Source organism: Colobus angolensis, unplaced genomic scaffold (assembly GCF_000951035.1).
Source record: "Colobus angolensis palliatus isolate OR3802 unplaced genomic scaffold, Cang.pa_1.0 Scaffold75, whole genome shotgun sequence".
NCBI classification, from domain to species: Eukaryota; Metazoa; Chordata; class Mammalia; order Primates; family Cercopithecidae; genus Colobus; species Colobus angolensis.
This window is the reverse complement of record NW_012121265.1, coordinates 261,706-279,210: the sequence shown is the minus strand read 5'-3', so window position 1 is coordinate 279,210 and position 17,505 is coordinate 261,706. Positions and strand designations below refer to the sequence as shown.

Genomic DNA, 17,505 nt, shown 5'->3' with positions numbered 1-17,505 from the left:
TAATGTTTCCCGCCCTGTGTCCATGTGTTCTCATGGTTCAACTCCCACCTATGAGTGAGAATATGTGGCGTTTGGTTTTCTGTCCTTGGGATAGTTTGCTTAGAATGATGGTTTCCAGCTTTATCCATGTCCCTGCAAAAGACATCAACTCATCCTTTTTTATGGCTGCATAGTACTCCATGATGTATATGTGCCACATTTTCTTAATCCAGCCTATCATTGATGGACATTTGGGTTGGTTCCAAGTCTTTGCTATTGTGAATAGTGGCACAATAAACATAAATATGCATCTGTTTTTATCGTAGAATGGTTTATAATCCCTTGGGTATATGCCCGGTAATGGGATTGCTGGGTCAAATGGTATTTCTAGTTCAAGATCCTTGAGGAATCGCCACTCTGTCTTCCACAAAGGTTGAACTAATTTACACTCCCACTAACAGTGTAAAAGTGTTCATATTTCTCCACATCCTCTCCAGCATCTGTTGTTTCCTGACTTTCTAATGATCACCATTCTAACTGGCATGAGATGGTATTTCATTGCAGTTTTGATTTGCATTTCTCTGATGACCAGTGATGATGAGCATTTTTTCATATGTCTGTTGGCTGCATAGATGTCTTCTTTTGAGAAATGTCTGTTCATATCCTTTGCCCACTTTTTGATGGGTTGTTTTTTTCTTGTATGTTTGTTTAAGTTCTTTGTAGATTCTGGATATTAGCCCTTTGTCAGATGGGTAGATTGCAAAAATTTTCTCCCATTCTGTAGGTTGCCTGTTCGCTCTCATGATAGTTTCTTTTGCTGTGCAGAAGCTTTTTAGTTTAATTAGATCCCATTTGTCTATTTTGGCTTTTGTTGCCATTGCTTTCGGTGTTTTAACCATGAAGTCTTTGCCAACGCCCATGTCTTAAATGGTATTGCCTAGGTTTTCTTCTAGGGTTTTTTTTTTTTTTTTTGAGATAGAGTCTCACTCTGTCGCCCAGGCTGGTGTGCAGTGGCCAGATCTCAGCTCACTGCAAGCTCCACCTCCCGGGTTTTACACCATTCTCTTGCCTCAGCCTCCTGAGTAGCTGGGACTACAGGCACCGGCCACCTCGCCTGGCTAGTTTTTTGCATTTTTTAGTAGAGACGGGGTTTCACTGTGTTAGCCAGGGTGGTCTCGATCTCCTAACCTCGTGATCCACCCGCCTCGGCCTCCCAAAGTGCTGGGATTACAGGCTTGAGCCACCATGCCTGGCCTCTTCTAGGGTTTTTATGGTGTTAGGTCTTACATTTAAGTCTTTAATCCATCTTGAGTTAATTTTTGTATACGGTATAAGGAAGGGATCCAGTTTCAGCTTTTTACATATGGCTAGCCAGTTTTCCCAGCACCATTTATTAAATAGGGAATCCTTTCCCCATTGCTTGTTTTTGTCACGTTTGTCAAAGATCAGATGGTTGTAGATGTGTGGTGTTAATTCTGAGGACTGTGTTCTGTTCCATTGGTCTATATCTCTGTTTTGGTTCCAGTACCATGCTGTTTCAGTTACTGTGGCCTTGTAGTATAGTTTGAAGTCAGGTAGCATGATGCCTCCACCTTTGTTCTTTTTGCTTAGGATTGTCTTGGCTATGTGGGCTCTTTTTTGGTTCCATATGAACTTTAAAGTACTTTTTTTCCAATTCTGTGAAGAAAATCAGTGGTAGCTTGATGAGGATAGCATTAAATCTATAAATTACTTTAGGCAGTATGGCCATTCTCATGATATTGATTCTCCCTATACATGAGCATGGAATGTTATTCCATTTGTTTGTGTCCTCTTTTATTTCGCTGAGCAGTGGTTTGTAGTTTTCCTTAAAGAGGCCCAGAAATGGATACATTCCTGGACACATACAACCCTCCCAAGACTAAACCAGGAAGAAGTTGAATCTCCGAATACACCAGTAATTGGTTCTGAAATTGAGGCAATAATTAATAGCCTACCAACCAAAAAATGTCCAGGACCAGACAGATTCATAGCCCAATTCTTCCAGAGGTACAAAGAGGAGCTGGTACTATTCTTTCTGAAACAATTCCAATTAATAGAAAAAGAGGGAATCCTCCCTAACTCCTTCTATGAGGCTAGCATCATCTTGATACCAAAGCCTAGCAAAGATACAACAAACAAAGAGAATTTTAGACCAATATCCCTGATGAACATTGATGCGAAAATCCTCAATAAAATAGTGGCAAATCGAATCCAGCAGCACATCAAAAAGCTTAATCACCATGATCAAGTCGGCCTCATCCCTGTGATGCCAGGCTGGTTCAACATACACAAATCGATAAACGTAATCCATCACATAAACAGAACCAATGACAAAACCACATGATTATCTCAAGAGATGTAGAAAAGGCCTTCCACAAAATTCAACAGCCTTCCATGCTAAAAACTCTCAATAAACTAGGTGTTGATGGAACATATCTCAAAATAATAAGAGCTATTTATGACAAACCCACAGCCAATATCATACCGAATGGCGAAAAACTGGAAGCATTCCCTTTGAAAACTGGCAAAAGACAAGGATGCCCTCTCTCACCACTCCTATTCAACATAGTGTGGGAAGTTCTGACCAGGGCAATCAGGCAAGAGAAAGAAATCAAGGGTATTCAGTTAGGAAAAGAGGAAGTCAAATTGTCTCTGTTTGCAGATGACATGATTGTATATTTAGAAAACCCCATCGTCTCAGCCCAAAATCTCCTTAGGCTGATAAGCAACTTCAGCAAAGTCTCAGGATACAAAATCAATGTGCAAAAATCATAAGCATTCCTATACACCAATATTAGACAGAGAGCCAAATCATGAGTGAACTGCCATTCACAATTACTACAAAGAAAATAAAATACCTAGGAATCCAACTTACAAGGGTTGTCTCATCTTAAGAAATTTCCACAGCCACTCCAACCTTCAGCAACCACCACCCTGACCATCAACACTGGTTATCAGCCAATGTTGCCCATGGCAGCCATCAGCCATCAGTCATGCAGTCATCAACATTGAGGTAAGACCCTCCACCAGCAAAAAGATTACAATGCACTGAAAGCTCAGGTGATCATTACTATGTTTCAGCAATAAAGTTACTATTTATTATATTAACATATTAAGTTATACCATTATAATAATAACATTACTTAAGATATGTGAATTTTTGTAGACATAATGCTATGGAATACTTAATAGACTACAGTATAATGCAAGCATAACTTTGATATGCACCAGGAATCCAAAAAATGTGTGTGACTAGTTTTATTTCAATATTCATTTTATTATAGTGGTCTGGAACTGAACCTGCAATATCTCTGAGGTATGTCTATACTTACTGTTTTAAGCTACTGAGTTGAGGGTTGTTTGTTACACAACATTATTGTGCAAATAGATAACTGACACTGCCTAAACTCTTTCTAGGAACTTATCCCGTGGAGCTCATTAGACAGACATGCAAATGTGTGAATAAAGATTTCTCTTACAGTGTTGTTTACAATCGTTTTTTAAAAAACTTTTTTTTGGAACAATCTAAATTCTCAATAATAGACTGGTTTAAAAAAAAAAAAAGTAAGTCCATACAATGGAATGTCAGCCATTAAAAAAGGTAATGCTTATCCATATTTATTGACATGGAAAGATACCCACTTTATGTTAAATGGAAAATACAGACTACAAAATAGCTTTTAAGGTTTGATCTATTTTTGTCAAATTTGACACAGAGACATGCACCAAAATATTAAGAGTAACTAGCTTAAAGAAGTTAGGTTTTTTACTTCTTTATCCTATTCTGTATTGTGTGAATTTTTTAAATGACTATATAATATCTTTACAGACAGGAAAAAAGTGGAAATGTCACCTAGCAAACATATCTCTCTCATATAAAAACATGGCCTTTCAGTGCTTAGAAACCCTGCCCCCTCCACCATCCCCTGCCAATCCCCCTGCTACCAACTCCTGTAATGGAATCTGACTGACCTTGGCGTTGCTCTTCCCACTGGCCCAGGAGAATCAAATCCGTGCTGTATGTGTGTGGCAGGGATAGGGAGCACCAAGCCCCAGGGAGGCCTTTGTGCAGATGCCAAGGAATAAGTTTCCCTTCCCAGCTGTCTGCAAACAAAGCAAAGAAATTACCCGTGAAACCAACTCCAGTCATGTTAGAAAAAAATCCTTCCATCCAAGTCATAATATTTTTAGAGTGAGATTTACTTTACAATATTTTAATAACTGCAGCATGGTGACTGGAAGTCCTTTGTAGCTGGTCTCCGGGGCTTTCCTGGGACGTTGCACTTAATGAGGTTTATAATTCAATATAACTACATCTGCATCTTTAATTATGCCTAACATTTAATCTTCATTGCTGCACTTGAATTGGAAGAGCTAAAATTAGGCCTGCTTTAGTTTAATCTGATAATAAACATCCATGACATTTAGAGCAAAATGTACTCATTTCATTAGAGTGGCCGAAACATTTGCCATTTGCCTGAACTGAACAAATACTCTCAACAGCCCTTCCAACTGTAACAAAGAACATTGTTTTAAACAATCCCCTTGTAGACTCCTGGAACTCTAGAGCTGACAATTACCTTGGAGGTTAAGTAGTCCAGTATCACCACTTTGCCAGCAAGGGCATTGCGGCCAACAGAGGTTAAGTCATCTGTCCAAAGTCACACAGCAAGTTAGCAGGTATTACAGTAAACAGAAGCCAAGTTTTTTTTTTTTTTTTTTTTTTTAAGAGTAAAGTGATAGCAAGTTTATTAAGAAAGTATAGGAATAGAAGCGGAGGGAGTCAAGCCAGCATCGCCGCGATGGTGTTGTTGGAGAGCGAGCAGTTCCTGACGGAGCTGACCAGACTTTTCCAGAAGTGCCGGACGTTGGGCAGTGTCTATATCACCTTGAAGAAGTATGACAGCCGAACCAAACCCATTCCAAAGAAAGGTACTGTGGAGGGCTTTGAGCCCGCAGACAACAAGTGTCTGTTAAGAGCTACCGATGGGAAAAAGAAGATCAGCACTGTGGTGAGCTCCAAGGAAGTGAATAAGTTTCAGATGGCTTATTCAAACCTACTGAGAGCTAACATGGATGGGCTGAAGAAGAGAGACAAAAAGAACAAAACTAAGAAGACCAAAGCAGCAGCAGCGGCGGCAGTAGCAGCAGCAGCAGCACCTGCCGCAACAGCAACAACAGCAACACCAGCAGCAACAGCAGCACAGTAAAGGGCACAAATTTCCTGCTTTCACCAATTAACCACTGAATTGCTATTTTTTCCTTTTGGCCACATAGCTAGGTTTCTGGTTCCCCCACAGTAGGTGTTTTCACATAAGATTAGGGTTCTTTTGGAAAGAACAGTTGCAGTGTTTATAGGGTAGTTGTGGTAAGAATCTAGTTTATTTTGCATTTGGCTAATTGGTCTGTGTTTCATGGTTATATTCTCCTGGATTATAGATTAAAAGTCTCTGTAGACATCTCTGTGAAGAGCAAGCTATCATTAAACATGTCTGTTTATCAACAAAAAAAAAAAAAAAAAAGGAAAGTATAGGAATAAAAGAATAGCTACTCCATAGGCAGAGCACCAGGATTCTTAAGTCCCTGGCCAACAGTCTTCGTCATTCTTCTACTGCCAACCTGGGACATCATTTTTTGATGGCCGTGCCTCCCTCTGAGCAACCACCACCTCCCTTTTTTTATGGAATCCAGACAGGATGTCATTCAAGTACCTATATTGAGCCTCACACCCTGACTCCAAATGCAAACTAATAAGAAAATATAAAAGGCGAAAAGTTAAAAGACACAGTCATTAAAACCAAGATAAACATCTCCATGAACCAAAACCTAAGGAAATAAAGCATAAAATGGGCTGCTGAAGCTTGAGCCTATTTGGCTACAGGTTCAAAAGGAGACAGAGAACCTGTTTGAGCTTTGATTTAACCTGGGCAGTGGCTGAAAAAAGAAATCTGCTACTGACCACTGCCATGGAAGACCATGATTACATAGAAAGAATAGAGAGGTCAGAAGGAGCAGACAGTTTCTCCAACAACATGTGGGCCAAGCTGCCCACTGAATTAGTGACAGGGACTGTGCATCCCTGGGAAGGGGAAGGGGAAGGGGAAGGGGAAGGAGAAGGGGGAAAGAAGAGAGAGAGGGAAGGAGGGAAGGAGGGAGAAAGGAAGGAGAGAAAAAGCAAAGAATTAAATAGACACCACTGAAAATTAAATTACTGACATGTAAGAAAGCTTTGAGATAATCATACTACTGCAGAGGAAATACATGCAGAGATTAGAGCAATTAGAACATAACAGCTATTTTTTAAAAATGATCTAACATAGAATAGCTGGTACCTTTGAAGTAGAGAACTGTTATGGTTAATGTTATGTGTCTACTTGTCTAGACTATGGTGGCCAAATGTTTGATCAACACCCATCTAGATGTTGCTATGAAGGTATTCTTTAGATGTGATTAACTTTTAAATCAGTAGACTCTTAGTAAACAGAATATTCTCATCTGTAATCCAATGTGGGTGGGTCTCAACAAATCGGTTGAAGGCCTTAAGAGAAAAATACTGATGTCCCTCAAGGAAGAAGGAATTCTGCCTTCCGACTGCCTTTAGATTTGAGGCTGTAACATTAACTCTTCCTCGGTCTCCCACCTGCCTAGATTTTGGACTTGCCAACTCCCACCATTGCATGAGCCAATTCCTTAAAATCTCTTTCTCCATATATTTATTTATTTATATTTATTTTTTGTATTTGTATTTATATCTAGTTCTGTTTCTCCAGAGGACCTTGACTAATACAAAAACTCAAGAAAATATTGAAACAGTGTATTCACATTCACATAGTTGAAAAATCACATATGTGATAAGTCAAAAGGAAAAGGGAAATTTTTAAATTTTTTAACAGAAAATTACAAAATAAAATAAAAAGTACATTCAGAAGGATAATTCAAGGAGGATCCCCCCAAAATGAAGGAATCACTAAATCTGACCATTGAGAGGGCATACCATGTAACAAATAAAAATGATATTGGATGTTCAATATTAAGGCATATCCTGCTGAAGCCATTGAACTTGAAAATAAAGTACTTTCTTCAGAATGCCAATTAATACACGTTGAGGGAATGGCACAATTAGACAACGACAATTTGCAAACCATCATAATGATAATTGACTCAGGCAAGAATCATTAGCAGAAACTAAAACTTGTGGGTGAAAACTTCAGGATGAACAAGATATTGTCGTAGTCTCAAAATACCTCCCCACAAAATACCGATTTCTTACAAAGGTGAAAATAGCAACCATGAAAGTGGAGAAGCCCAGGAGACACCATCGTAACCAAGTAACCAAAGTTACTGTCAGAAGCCATGGCGCAAGGAACACAGCACCGCTATGTGACTCATTCCACTTCTCTAGGCTTGCTATTTTGCCATTAACCCATTCTCACCTGTGAAGCCATCTACTCTCTGCTTCACACTATCTCGGACTGTCAGCTTTTAGGAGGCAGGGATTGGTCCACTTAACTTATCCTGAAGGAGCTGGGCAAGAGGCAGATGTTTCTGACCTCATACAGGTGCACCTCAGAAGGGCCTTTATACCCGATCCTTTATTTGACTCTCACAACCTGAAAGCTAAGTCAAACAGGTTTTTCTCTCATTTCTACAAAGGCAAAAACAAAGGCTCAGAGAGGTGAAGCCACTTGCCCAAAGTCACACAACTAGCAAGTGGTCGAGCCCAGATATCATGGCTCCAACAAGATGCTGCAGTAGATACTGTGGTTGGTGCCCCAACATCCATCGCAGCCCTCTCCCTCTGTGGAGCCACAGTTATTTCAGGGACTCATCCTGCCTCCAGATGGGCCTCACTTAGTCAATATGAATTATGGAATCCCATCCCTCTTCATCAGGGATTGGATCAAGAGCCTAGCCTGAACCAATCTGCATGTGCCACCTACCTTGTCCCAGGAATTGGTTCTTGCCAATAAGACATAAGAATTCTGCTGGCCTGGTGTGGTGGCTCATGCCTGTAATCCCAGCACTTTGGGAGGCCAAGGCAGGCAGATCATGAGGTCAGTAGATCGAGACCATCCTAGCTAACACAATGAAACCCGTCTCTACTAAAAATGCAAAAAATGAGCTGGGCGTGGTGGCAGGTGCCTGTAGTCCCAGCTACTTGGGAGGCTGAGGCAGGAGAATGGCGTGAACCCAGGAGGCGGAGCTTGCAGTGAGCCGAGATCACGCCACTGCACTCCAGCCTGGGCAACAGTACGAGACTCCGTTTCCAAAAAAAAAAAGACATAAGAAGTCTGCTGAGGGCTTTTAGGGAATTTTTCCTTACTATTAAAGGACAAAATTAGACCAGGTGAGGTGGCTTACACCTGAAATCCCACCACTTTGGGAGGCCAACGCAGGCAGATTGCCTGAACTCAGGAGTTTGAGACCTGACTAGGCAACATTGTGAAACCCCATCTCTACAAAAAATACAGAAATTGGCTGAGCGTGGTGGTGCGTGCCTGTAGTCCCAGCTACTGAGGGGGCTGAGGTGGGAGGATTGCTTGAGTCTGGGAGAGGGAGGTTGCAGTGAGCCAAGAATATGGCCCTGCACTCCAGCCTGGGCAACAGAGCAAGACTCTGTCTAAAAAAAAAAAAAAAAAAAGCCAGTTTTTGCAGTTCTTAATTCCCACCAAAATTAAATATACATATATTAAAAAAAAAAAAAAAACAAGATTAGGAAGTTTTTCCATCTTCCTAGAATGAATGAGGAAGAAGATAGACCTGTTGGCTGCTAGCAGCAAATCTACAAAGAAGTGGTTCTAAAATGAAGTGGATGCTCTGGCTGGCAGAAGAGAGGGGCAGAAAGAACTAGGTATCCTTGATGACCTCATGAAGCTCAGTGTCACACAACCTTGAAGCCCACCCTACCTTGAGCATCCACTCAGGTAAGACCACAAAGTTCCTTAACCTTTCAGCTGGGTCACGTTGGCTTATTTGTTAATTGCAGCTAAAAGCATCCCACTGGATGCAGCACCCTCTCCCTCTCAGCAGCTTGGCATCAGGGAGCCCAGCATCCTGAAAATCCCACTGAGCTCCAAGGAAATAGTAATATCTGCCTCACCAGCCCCACGTTGCCCTATCTTCCCCAATGGCTGTTTGCCAATTTTATTGCATCAAATCTATTGAAGTTTTTGTTGTTGTTGTTTTAACTTCGCAGGGAAGGCTGTTCTATGGTGCTGTGAGTCATCCTGGGAAGCAGCAGCCCTAGTGCTAAGGCAGGATGCAGATCAGTCTGTTCCAGTACCCACCTCCCCTCTCCCCTCCCCCGCAAAGGGCAGTTTTCCTCTGGAATCCATGCACATGCAATTTATTTCTAACTGCTCCACCAGGTTCCAATCCTGTTGCTTGCTGCTTCTAGTTATTCACTTGGAATCAGAGCTGCTGGAAAGTCAAAATTAGCCTCATTCTACCAGCATGAAATAGAAACACAGAGGCAGTCCCTTGGCTTTAGGGAGGCAAGAATCTAGAATTTTTCTTATCTCTCTGTGAATACCAGAGCTGAGGGTTACATGGGTCTATGATTACACAGTCATTTGGAAATTGTGCAAGTTGGAAGCAGCACTGTCATCGACTTCCTGTAAAGAAGAGGCAGCAGGAGAAGCCTTCCAGAGGAGGGACACAGGGCAGCCATCTGGTTGGAAGTCATTGCACTTACATAAGTTGTCTGTTGACTTAAGGAGGCAAGGGTCAGGCAGGCTGCAAGGCAAGGAGTGTGAATGACCCTAAGCCATGCTTGACACCATGCATTAATCATGTTTTTTATCTTCCGTAGTTTATGAAGCTTTGACATCCTGAGGCATTGCTAATCCTGGAAAGACTCCACCTTCCAGGGTTCATTTCTAGAGGTAGTAAACAACTTGCCTGCCAACATATCTTTCATACACAAACCAACCAATCCAAAACCTGTATCCCCAACCACCTCCTTTATCTAACTCTCACACACCAAGCCCATATTTTCCTTGCCCTAAATCACCCCAGGACCAAGTAACAGACAACTAGAGACCATTCCTATAGCCCAGAATCCACAGACATTATTCAAACTCTCTAATTCTAAGCTTGCTCAAACTTGCCTGTCCTGCCTCACCCATCCCTTCCCATGGAATCCCCAATAGGGTCTCTGAGTCATGCCCTCTCTTCACTCTTTCTGCCTCATGACCAACTCTGGTGCTTTTGCATGTGACCCTGCATGGCATAGCATGCCCCCTTCTCTTGAGAACTATAATAAACTCCTTTCAAGGCATGTTTCTCTAGGTCTGTCATCTTACTATACCTAATTAAAACAAAATCCCAGATCCTCTGTTTGTTTTTGCTTATTTTTTGTTTGTTTGTTCTAGAGACAGGGTCTGACTCTGTCACCCAGGCTACAGTACAGTGGCATGATCATAGCTCACTGCAACCTTGACCTCCTGGACTCAAGTGATCCTCCTGCCTCAGCCTTCTGAGTAGCTGGGACTGCAAGCATGTGCCACTATACCCTGCTAATTTCTTTCTTTTCTTCTTCTTTTTTTTTTTTTTAGAGCTAGGGGGCCTCACTATTTTGCCCAGGCTACTGGTCTTGAACTCCTCATCCTCCCAAAGTGCTAGAATTACAGGTTTGAGTCACCATGCCTGGCCCCAGGTACATTTTAACACCCACCACCACCTATAACTTACTCTGAGCTAGATATGTTTAGATGCATTATCTTAGGTCATTTCGACAACACTGCAAAGTAGAAACTATTAGCTCCATGTTACCCATGAGAAAGTGAAGCTTGGTAAGCTAAGTAACTTGCTGATGTTGGTCACAAGGAAATACTGATCATGAGCTAAGGGTGACACAGCAGACTTCTCTTTACAGAGATATAAGAAATTTTAAAGATATTGGTGTGTAGTGGGGGAGTTGGATGCCAGTGATCAAAAGTAAAATAAGTTTTATTTCAGAAGAGAAATGTATGAGGCTTAGTTAGTGGACATGAAATATGCTGCGAGTATATTCAAAGGAGATATTGGGGAAAACTGACGTAATAACTAGAAAATAACTGATGGCACAACTACATCAAATCTCTTGAGTTTTTGTTGACATTCCTTCAACCTCAAGAGGAGGTAAGCCAAGATGGAATGCAGCTACGTGGGGCAGAATGTCCAGCTGAGACGGAACTCTGCAGCCTGCCTCCTCTCTAGGGTATCCCAGATACAAGACATGCTGGCCGTCCCCAGCATGTTAATGACATAATGAGAAAAGCCACATGCAAGAAGTAAACAGTGCTTAGGGGAAGAGCAACATGTGGCCTTACTCCTTGCTACTCAAAGTTTGGTCTGTGGACCAGCAGCATTAGCATCATCTGGGAAATTGTCAGAAGTGCAGAATCTCAGCCTCTGTCGCAGACTTCCTGAATCTGCATTTTAGCAAGATCCCTGGATAATTCACACATATGTTGCAATTTTAAAAGTTCTGGCCTTTGTAGTTCCACCCTTAGGAATGAGGGGAGTTGGGGAAATGATTCAGATGTGGGTGAAGGATGAGATCAGGCAGAAATGGTCTTAAGCTATAAATTAAAGGGCTGGTACTGAGACTGCACACTTGGTAGTTTGAGGGCGCCACAGATCTAATGTAGCTCCCACTGCTTTGGTCATAGTTAGGTTATCGGAGTCTTGCCAGTTCCGGCTGGATCACTATTTGTCACGGGAGCTCTCCTATGAACTGTAGGTGGTTTAATGGCATTCCTGGCCTCCACCCACTAGATGCCAGGAGTGCTCGCCATCCCCTATCACTCCATGCCCCAACCGCCAGTTTTGACAACCAAAGTTATCTCCACACATTGCCAAATGTTCTGAGGCAGACAGAAGGGAGAGGGTCCATGTACAAAATCACCCCCCTCGATTGAGAACAACTGAGTTAGATAAAGCAAGTTTCATGAATTCATGTTGCCTCACCTGTTCTACATGGGACCATCAGTTATGGGAGAAGACCCAGGATTAGGAGATGGTGGAATTTGTGTGTGCTCAGGGTGTGAATTTGCTGCTGCAATTGTATACCAGTTCTTTGCCACCACCAGAAGACAGGAGAGCCCCCAAACGGATGGAAGGAAGGTCAACAAAAATTTAGTGGGAAGCCAAGATAAAAAGTCATTTCTCTGGCTTCTAAGCCCATGTTACTTCCGTTGTACCATGCCACTCCAAGTCAGGAGTAGTGGGAAGTGCTCTGGACCGTGAGCTATGAGATGCAGGTGTTAAGGCCAGCTCAGTCCTCATCAGCTATTTGTCTTTGGATGAGTCACTTCTATTTATGGACCACAGTTTCCTCTTTCAGGTTGGCCAAGATACTACCCTTCCAGTAGTATTTCATGGAATGTTGTCATTCCATGAAAATCCTAGAAATGATAAGAGCCATATCCATCAACTTCACAAGGCTGAATTTCCTAGTGGAAAACACAGACATAGACAAGACATAGAGTTTGCTGATCTTCAGCTCCCAGATAGGCTGAGAAGAGACAAGTTCCCAGGAGGATCAAGCAGCCCAAGAGGGAAGTCCCACCATTTAATAATCTGGTCCAAATGAGAAAATGGGCAGTGTGAGCAAGCCTCAATCAAGGCAAATATTGCTTTCATCTGAAACAGGGGAATGTAGATGGATGGTTGCCCAAGACCTTTCCAGATTCAATATTCCGTGACTCTAAGGCTGTTGAAATGATTCCTCTCCTATGGGACATTCAGATGGAGAACACCGAGTCTCAGTAACTGAATGATTCCCATGCCTAGAGTTCTCTTCAAATTATTTTCCAGAATTTAAATAAAACTGGCCCTCTTCTAGGCCTGTCTCAGCCCAGAGCTGCATCCAAAGAAACCCAAATCCATTTCCTTAATGCTTTGGAAAGAAACAAGTCCATATAAAAGTTCTCTTGATGAAGCAGCAAAAGGGAAGTTACATCACATGGCACATACCAAGCCTGCCTAAAAATAATTTACATTCTCTCCTCCTAAACCCTCTCCTCAATATACCTCCTATCCTACCTTCTGCCATGGCCAACCTGGCCTTAACAGCAGTTATTTTTACCTCTGTTCCATCCTCAGCTAGCCTGTCCTGTGCAGAGCCTTCTGGATTGCCCCCAGCTTCTATCATTCGCCTCTCCACTACTTACCCTGAATAGCACCACAAATCCCTGCAACTGGCTCTATCCATGAGAAACAGATTTGGTTGCGTGAATCAGAAAACTAAAATTATCAGTGGCTTAACCACTCAAGGTCTTAGTCTCACATATCAGAAGTCTGGAAGTTATTAATTCAGGGTTTGTGTAGTAGTTCCCTTATGCCTTATACTCTCTCTTCTGCCACATCTAGGAGCGGTCTCTGTTACCAGGTCTATAAGATGGCTGCTCTAGCACCAGTCATAATGGATGTTTCCAGCCTCAGAAATGAGAAAAGGGGATGAGAGGGCACACAGCCACCTTTAAGGACACTTTCCACAGTTTTGCTGATGTTTAAAATGCAGAAGAATGAAAAGGCTTTTGATCTTATGGTAAAAACAAGAAAAACATGGACACAATAACTATACTTTTCTATGAGTCTAGCAAAGAGTGAAGGATGCAAGCCTTGATGAACTGAATTCCAGAAAGTAATGAGACCTTCATAGGTGAACAGAGGGCCATGGCAGCTTTCCTACCTGAGAAGGGATGGGAAGCTAGTTTGGGTCCATGGGGGCATATTATGCACGGAGCGATTTTCTAGCAATGAGGAGGAATCAGCTGAGCCTTAGCTGACTGTGTCAATCAAGGTCATTCCCTGGTACAGAACCAGGGATATTTCTCATAGGTTTGACCTTACTCAAAATGGGGAGCTGGTAGAACAGTTCACACTAATGGTTGCCTCTGTAACTAGTGTTCAGCCTAAAATCACTACAGGTCAGTCAGACTGGCAGCAAAAAGGAAAACTGAGTGTGGATAAAGACAAGGACAAACTGGAATCACAAGTATGCACTGGGACCCACGAAGACAGCTGAAACCCATAAGGGCAACCTGGAATACACATCTGTCACTCACTCTTTCCAAACTTAATCCTGTGGATCATCTACTGAAAAAACTAACATGCTTTACTTTCAAGGTACACATGAAGTGGACCCACAACTCAGAGAAGATGAAAGGCATCTCCTGGGAGACAGAGAATCTGGGGGTCAGGTGCTGCCCCATACCTATTAGTATTCTTGGTACTCTCATTCACCTTCAGAATATAAAATAATATAGCTGCAGCTTCATTTCTATCTTCCAAGTTTTATGCAAAATATCTCTTGTGGCCTAAACTAATCCAGAAGTACAGGAAAGGAAATTCTGGAAAACACAGCTTCAATCCAGCCAAATTGGTGAAATAAAGAGGTATCACAGATTGTGGGTTGGCAGGACAGGGTGGAATCTGGAAGAGCCCCAAATACAAAAACAAATTGCTCAGAGCAGTAATTCTCCCCCTACAAAAAATTTTGCCAAAAAAGGAGTCACGAAGTAAGGGCAGGTAAGCAGAAATAAAACATTTAGTTCCATTCAATTTCATGGTGATTGAATTTTGGGGCCCTGAGGAGTTGAATGCAAAGTGAATCAAAAACACCTGAAACTGCAATCCAACCTCCCCTGAGTCAAATATTGACCCTTTCCTGTAAGACAAAGGAGTGAGTCTGCACTCTCTGGAAAACAAATGAAACAAACAAAAAATATTATGTTTCAGTCTCCACAATAAATAATTATGAAATGTGCAAAAAAGCAAGAACATGTAACCAAAAGTCAGGAAAATCAACAGTCAATAAAAGCAGATCCACAGACTAATTGTTGGAGTTGACAGACAAGAAATTTAAATCAACTGTTATAAATCTGTTAAATAAGTTATGGGAAAAGAGGAATATAATGGCTGAATAGATAAGTAATTTCAAGATAAAAATTGAAAAAAATAAAAGTTAAAAAAGAACCAAATAGAAATTCTAGAACTGAAAAAATAATATATTATGGGATTTATGACAAATTTAAAAGTTAAATATAACCACAATAGCACAAAATATGGGAGGGGAGTAAAGGTTCTTACATTATTCATGAACTCAAGGTAGACTATGATAAATTAAGGATACATAGTTAATCCCTAGTAAAATCATTATAAAAGTATTGAGAGATATAGCTAAAAGCCAAATAGAATATATGACATAGAATATAAAGTATACTTGCTTAATCCAAAAGAAGACAGAAAACAAGGAACAAAAAACAGAACTTAAAGGCAAAAATAACTGAATGGTAAACTTAAACATAACCATATCAATAATTGCATTGCATGTAAATGGATTAAACACTCCTATTAAAAAGTAGAGCCTGTCAGACTAGATACAAAAGCAAGACCAAACTATATGCTGCCTACTAGAAACAAACTTTAAAAGACAAATATAAATGTAAAAAGATAGAAAAGTATATCATGCAAAAATTAATAAAGATGCTGGAGTAGCTATAATATTAGACAAACTAGACTTTATAATAAAAATATTACAAGAGTTAAAGGTAGAATTAATGATAAAAGAGTCAATGCATCTAAAATATGTAACAATCTTCAATGCATATGTACCCAATAACTTCAAAATGTATGTGGCAGAAATTAACAGAACTAAAAAGGAGAAATAGACAAATCCAAAAGTATAAAAGGATATTTTCATATCACATTCTCAGAAATTCATAGAATAAGTAGACAAAATATCAATAGAAACATGTAAAATCCGAATAACACTATTAACCAACTTGGCCTAATTGTCATTTACAAAATATACTAAGCCATGATACAAGTCTGAAAAAAAGTTAAATGACCAAAGTAATATATGATTCCCTAATCAAATGTAAATTACAAATCAACAATTTAAAAATTTAGAATATTCCTAACTATTTGGAAATTAAGCAACATTCTTCTAAGCAATCCATAGGTCAATAAGGAAATCACAAGATAAACTGAAAATAGTTCTAATGGATAATAATGAAAACACAACTTATCAAAATCTATGGTATGTAGCTGAAGCAGTATCAGAGAGGAATTTATATTCTTAACTGCTTATAGTATAGAAGAAAGATTTCAAATCAATAATCTAAGCTTTCAATTTAATAAGCTAGAAAAATAAGAGCAAAAATGTAAAATAAGTAAATAGAAGAAAATAAAAAGCAGAAATTAGTGAAATAGAAAACACATGAAAAAGAGAGAATATCAGTAAAACCAAAAGTTGATTCTTTGACTAGATTAAGACTGATCAATCTTAGCAAAGCTAAATGAGAAAAAGAGAAAATTACCAATATTACAAATTAAAAATGCATTACTACAGATCCTATGTACACTAAAAGGATAATAAAGTAATAATATTAATAACCTTATGTCAGATTTTTACTTTTTAGATTAAATGGACACATTCCTTATAAAATACAACTTATCAAAACTGACATAAAAAATAGAGAATCTGAAGAGCCATATATCTGTCCAAAAAAATGAAGTTGTAATTGAAAACCTTCCCATAAAGAAAACTCCAGGCCCAGATGGCTTCCTTGGTAAATTTTCTTCTAGGAAAAAATATTTAAGGAAGAAATAACATTAATCTTATAAAAATTATTCCATAAAATAGAAGAAGGAATATTTACTAAATTATTTTTATGGGGTCTGTGTAACTTTGTTACTAAAACAAAGACGTCATAAGAAAAGACCATTACAGACTAATATCCCTCACAAATATTGACACAAAGATCTTTAACAAAATTTTACCAATATATAAAAGGTATAACACATTAAGACTAAGTGGGGTTTATTTCAGGAATACAACATCAATTTAACATATAAAAATAATGAATCAGTGCAATGCACCACAGTAACAGAATAAAGTAGAAAAGTCAAATGATCATCACAACAGTCACAGACGAAACATACAACAAAATTCAATACAAATTTATTATTTAAAACAACAAAACCAAAACAAACAAAACTCTAAGCAAAATATACATAGAAGAAAACTTCCTTAATCTTCTAAAGATAGTTACGAAAATCTTACAGCTAAAGTCATACTTAATGGTGACATATTGAATGCTTTCTTTCTGAGATTAGCAACAAGGTAAGGATATCTGCTGTCACCATTTCTATTCAATATTATGCTGGAGTTTCCTAGACATTGAAATAATGCAAGAAAAAGAAATAAATAGGCAAGGCACAGTGGCTTATGTCTGTAATCCCAGCACTTTGGGAGGCCAAGGTGAGCGGATCACCTGAGGCCAGGAGTTTGAGACCAGCCTGGTCAACATGGTGAAACTCTGTCTCTAATAAAAAATATTTAAAATTAGTGGGGTGTGGTGGTGGGCGCCTGTAATCCCAGCTACTCAGGAGGCTGAGGCAGAAGAATCACTTGAACCCAGGAGGCGAAGGCTGCAGTGAGCTGAGATCACGCCATTGTACTTCAGCCTGGGCAACAAGAATGAAACTCCATCAAAAAGAAGAAAGAAAGAA

General features: G+C 40.0%; 1 protein-coding gene across 1 annotated transcript; it reads left to right on the top strand.

Moving 5' to 3' along the window:
- The first annotated feature begins 4,763 nt into the window (after positions 1–4,763).
- Positions 4,764–5,503, top strand: LOC105501754 (signal recognition particle 14 kDa protein-like). The gene has a single exon (XM_011927794.1). It carries the CDS (start codon positions 4,803–4,805, stop codon positions 5,208–5,210), a length of 408 nt encoding a protein of 135 aa, XP_011783184.1. The 5' UTR covers positions 4,764–4,802; the 3' UTR covers positions 5,211–5,503.
- Positions 5,504–17,505: the final 12,002 nt, after the last annotated feature.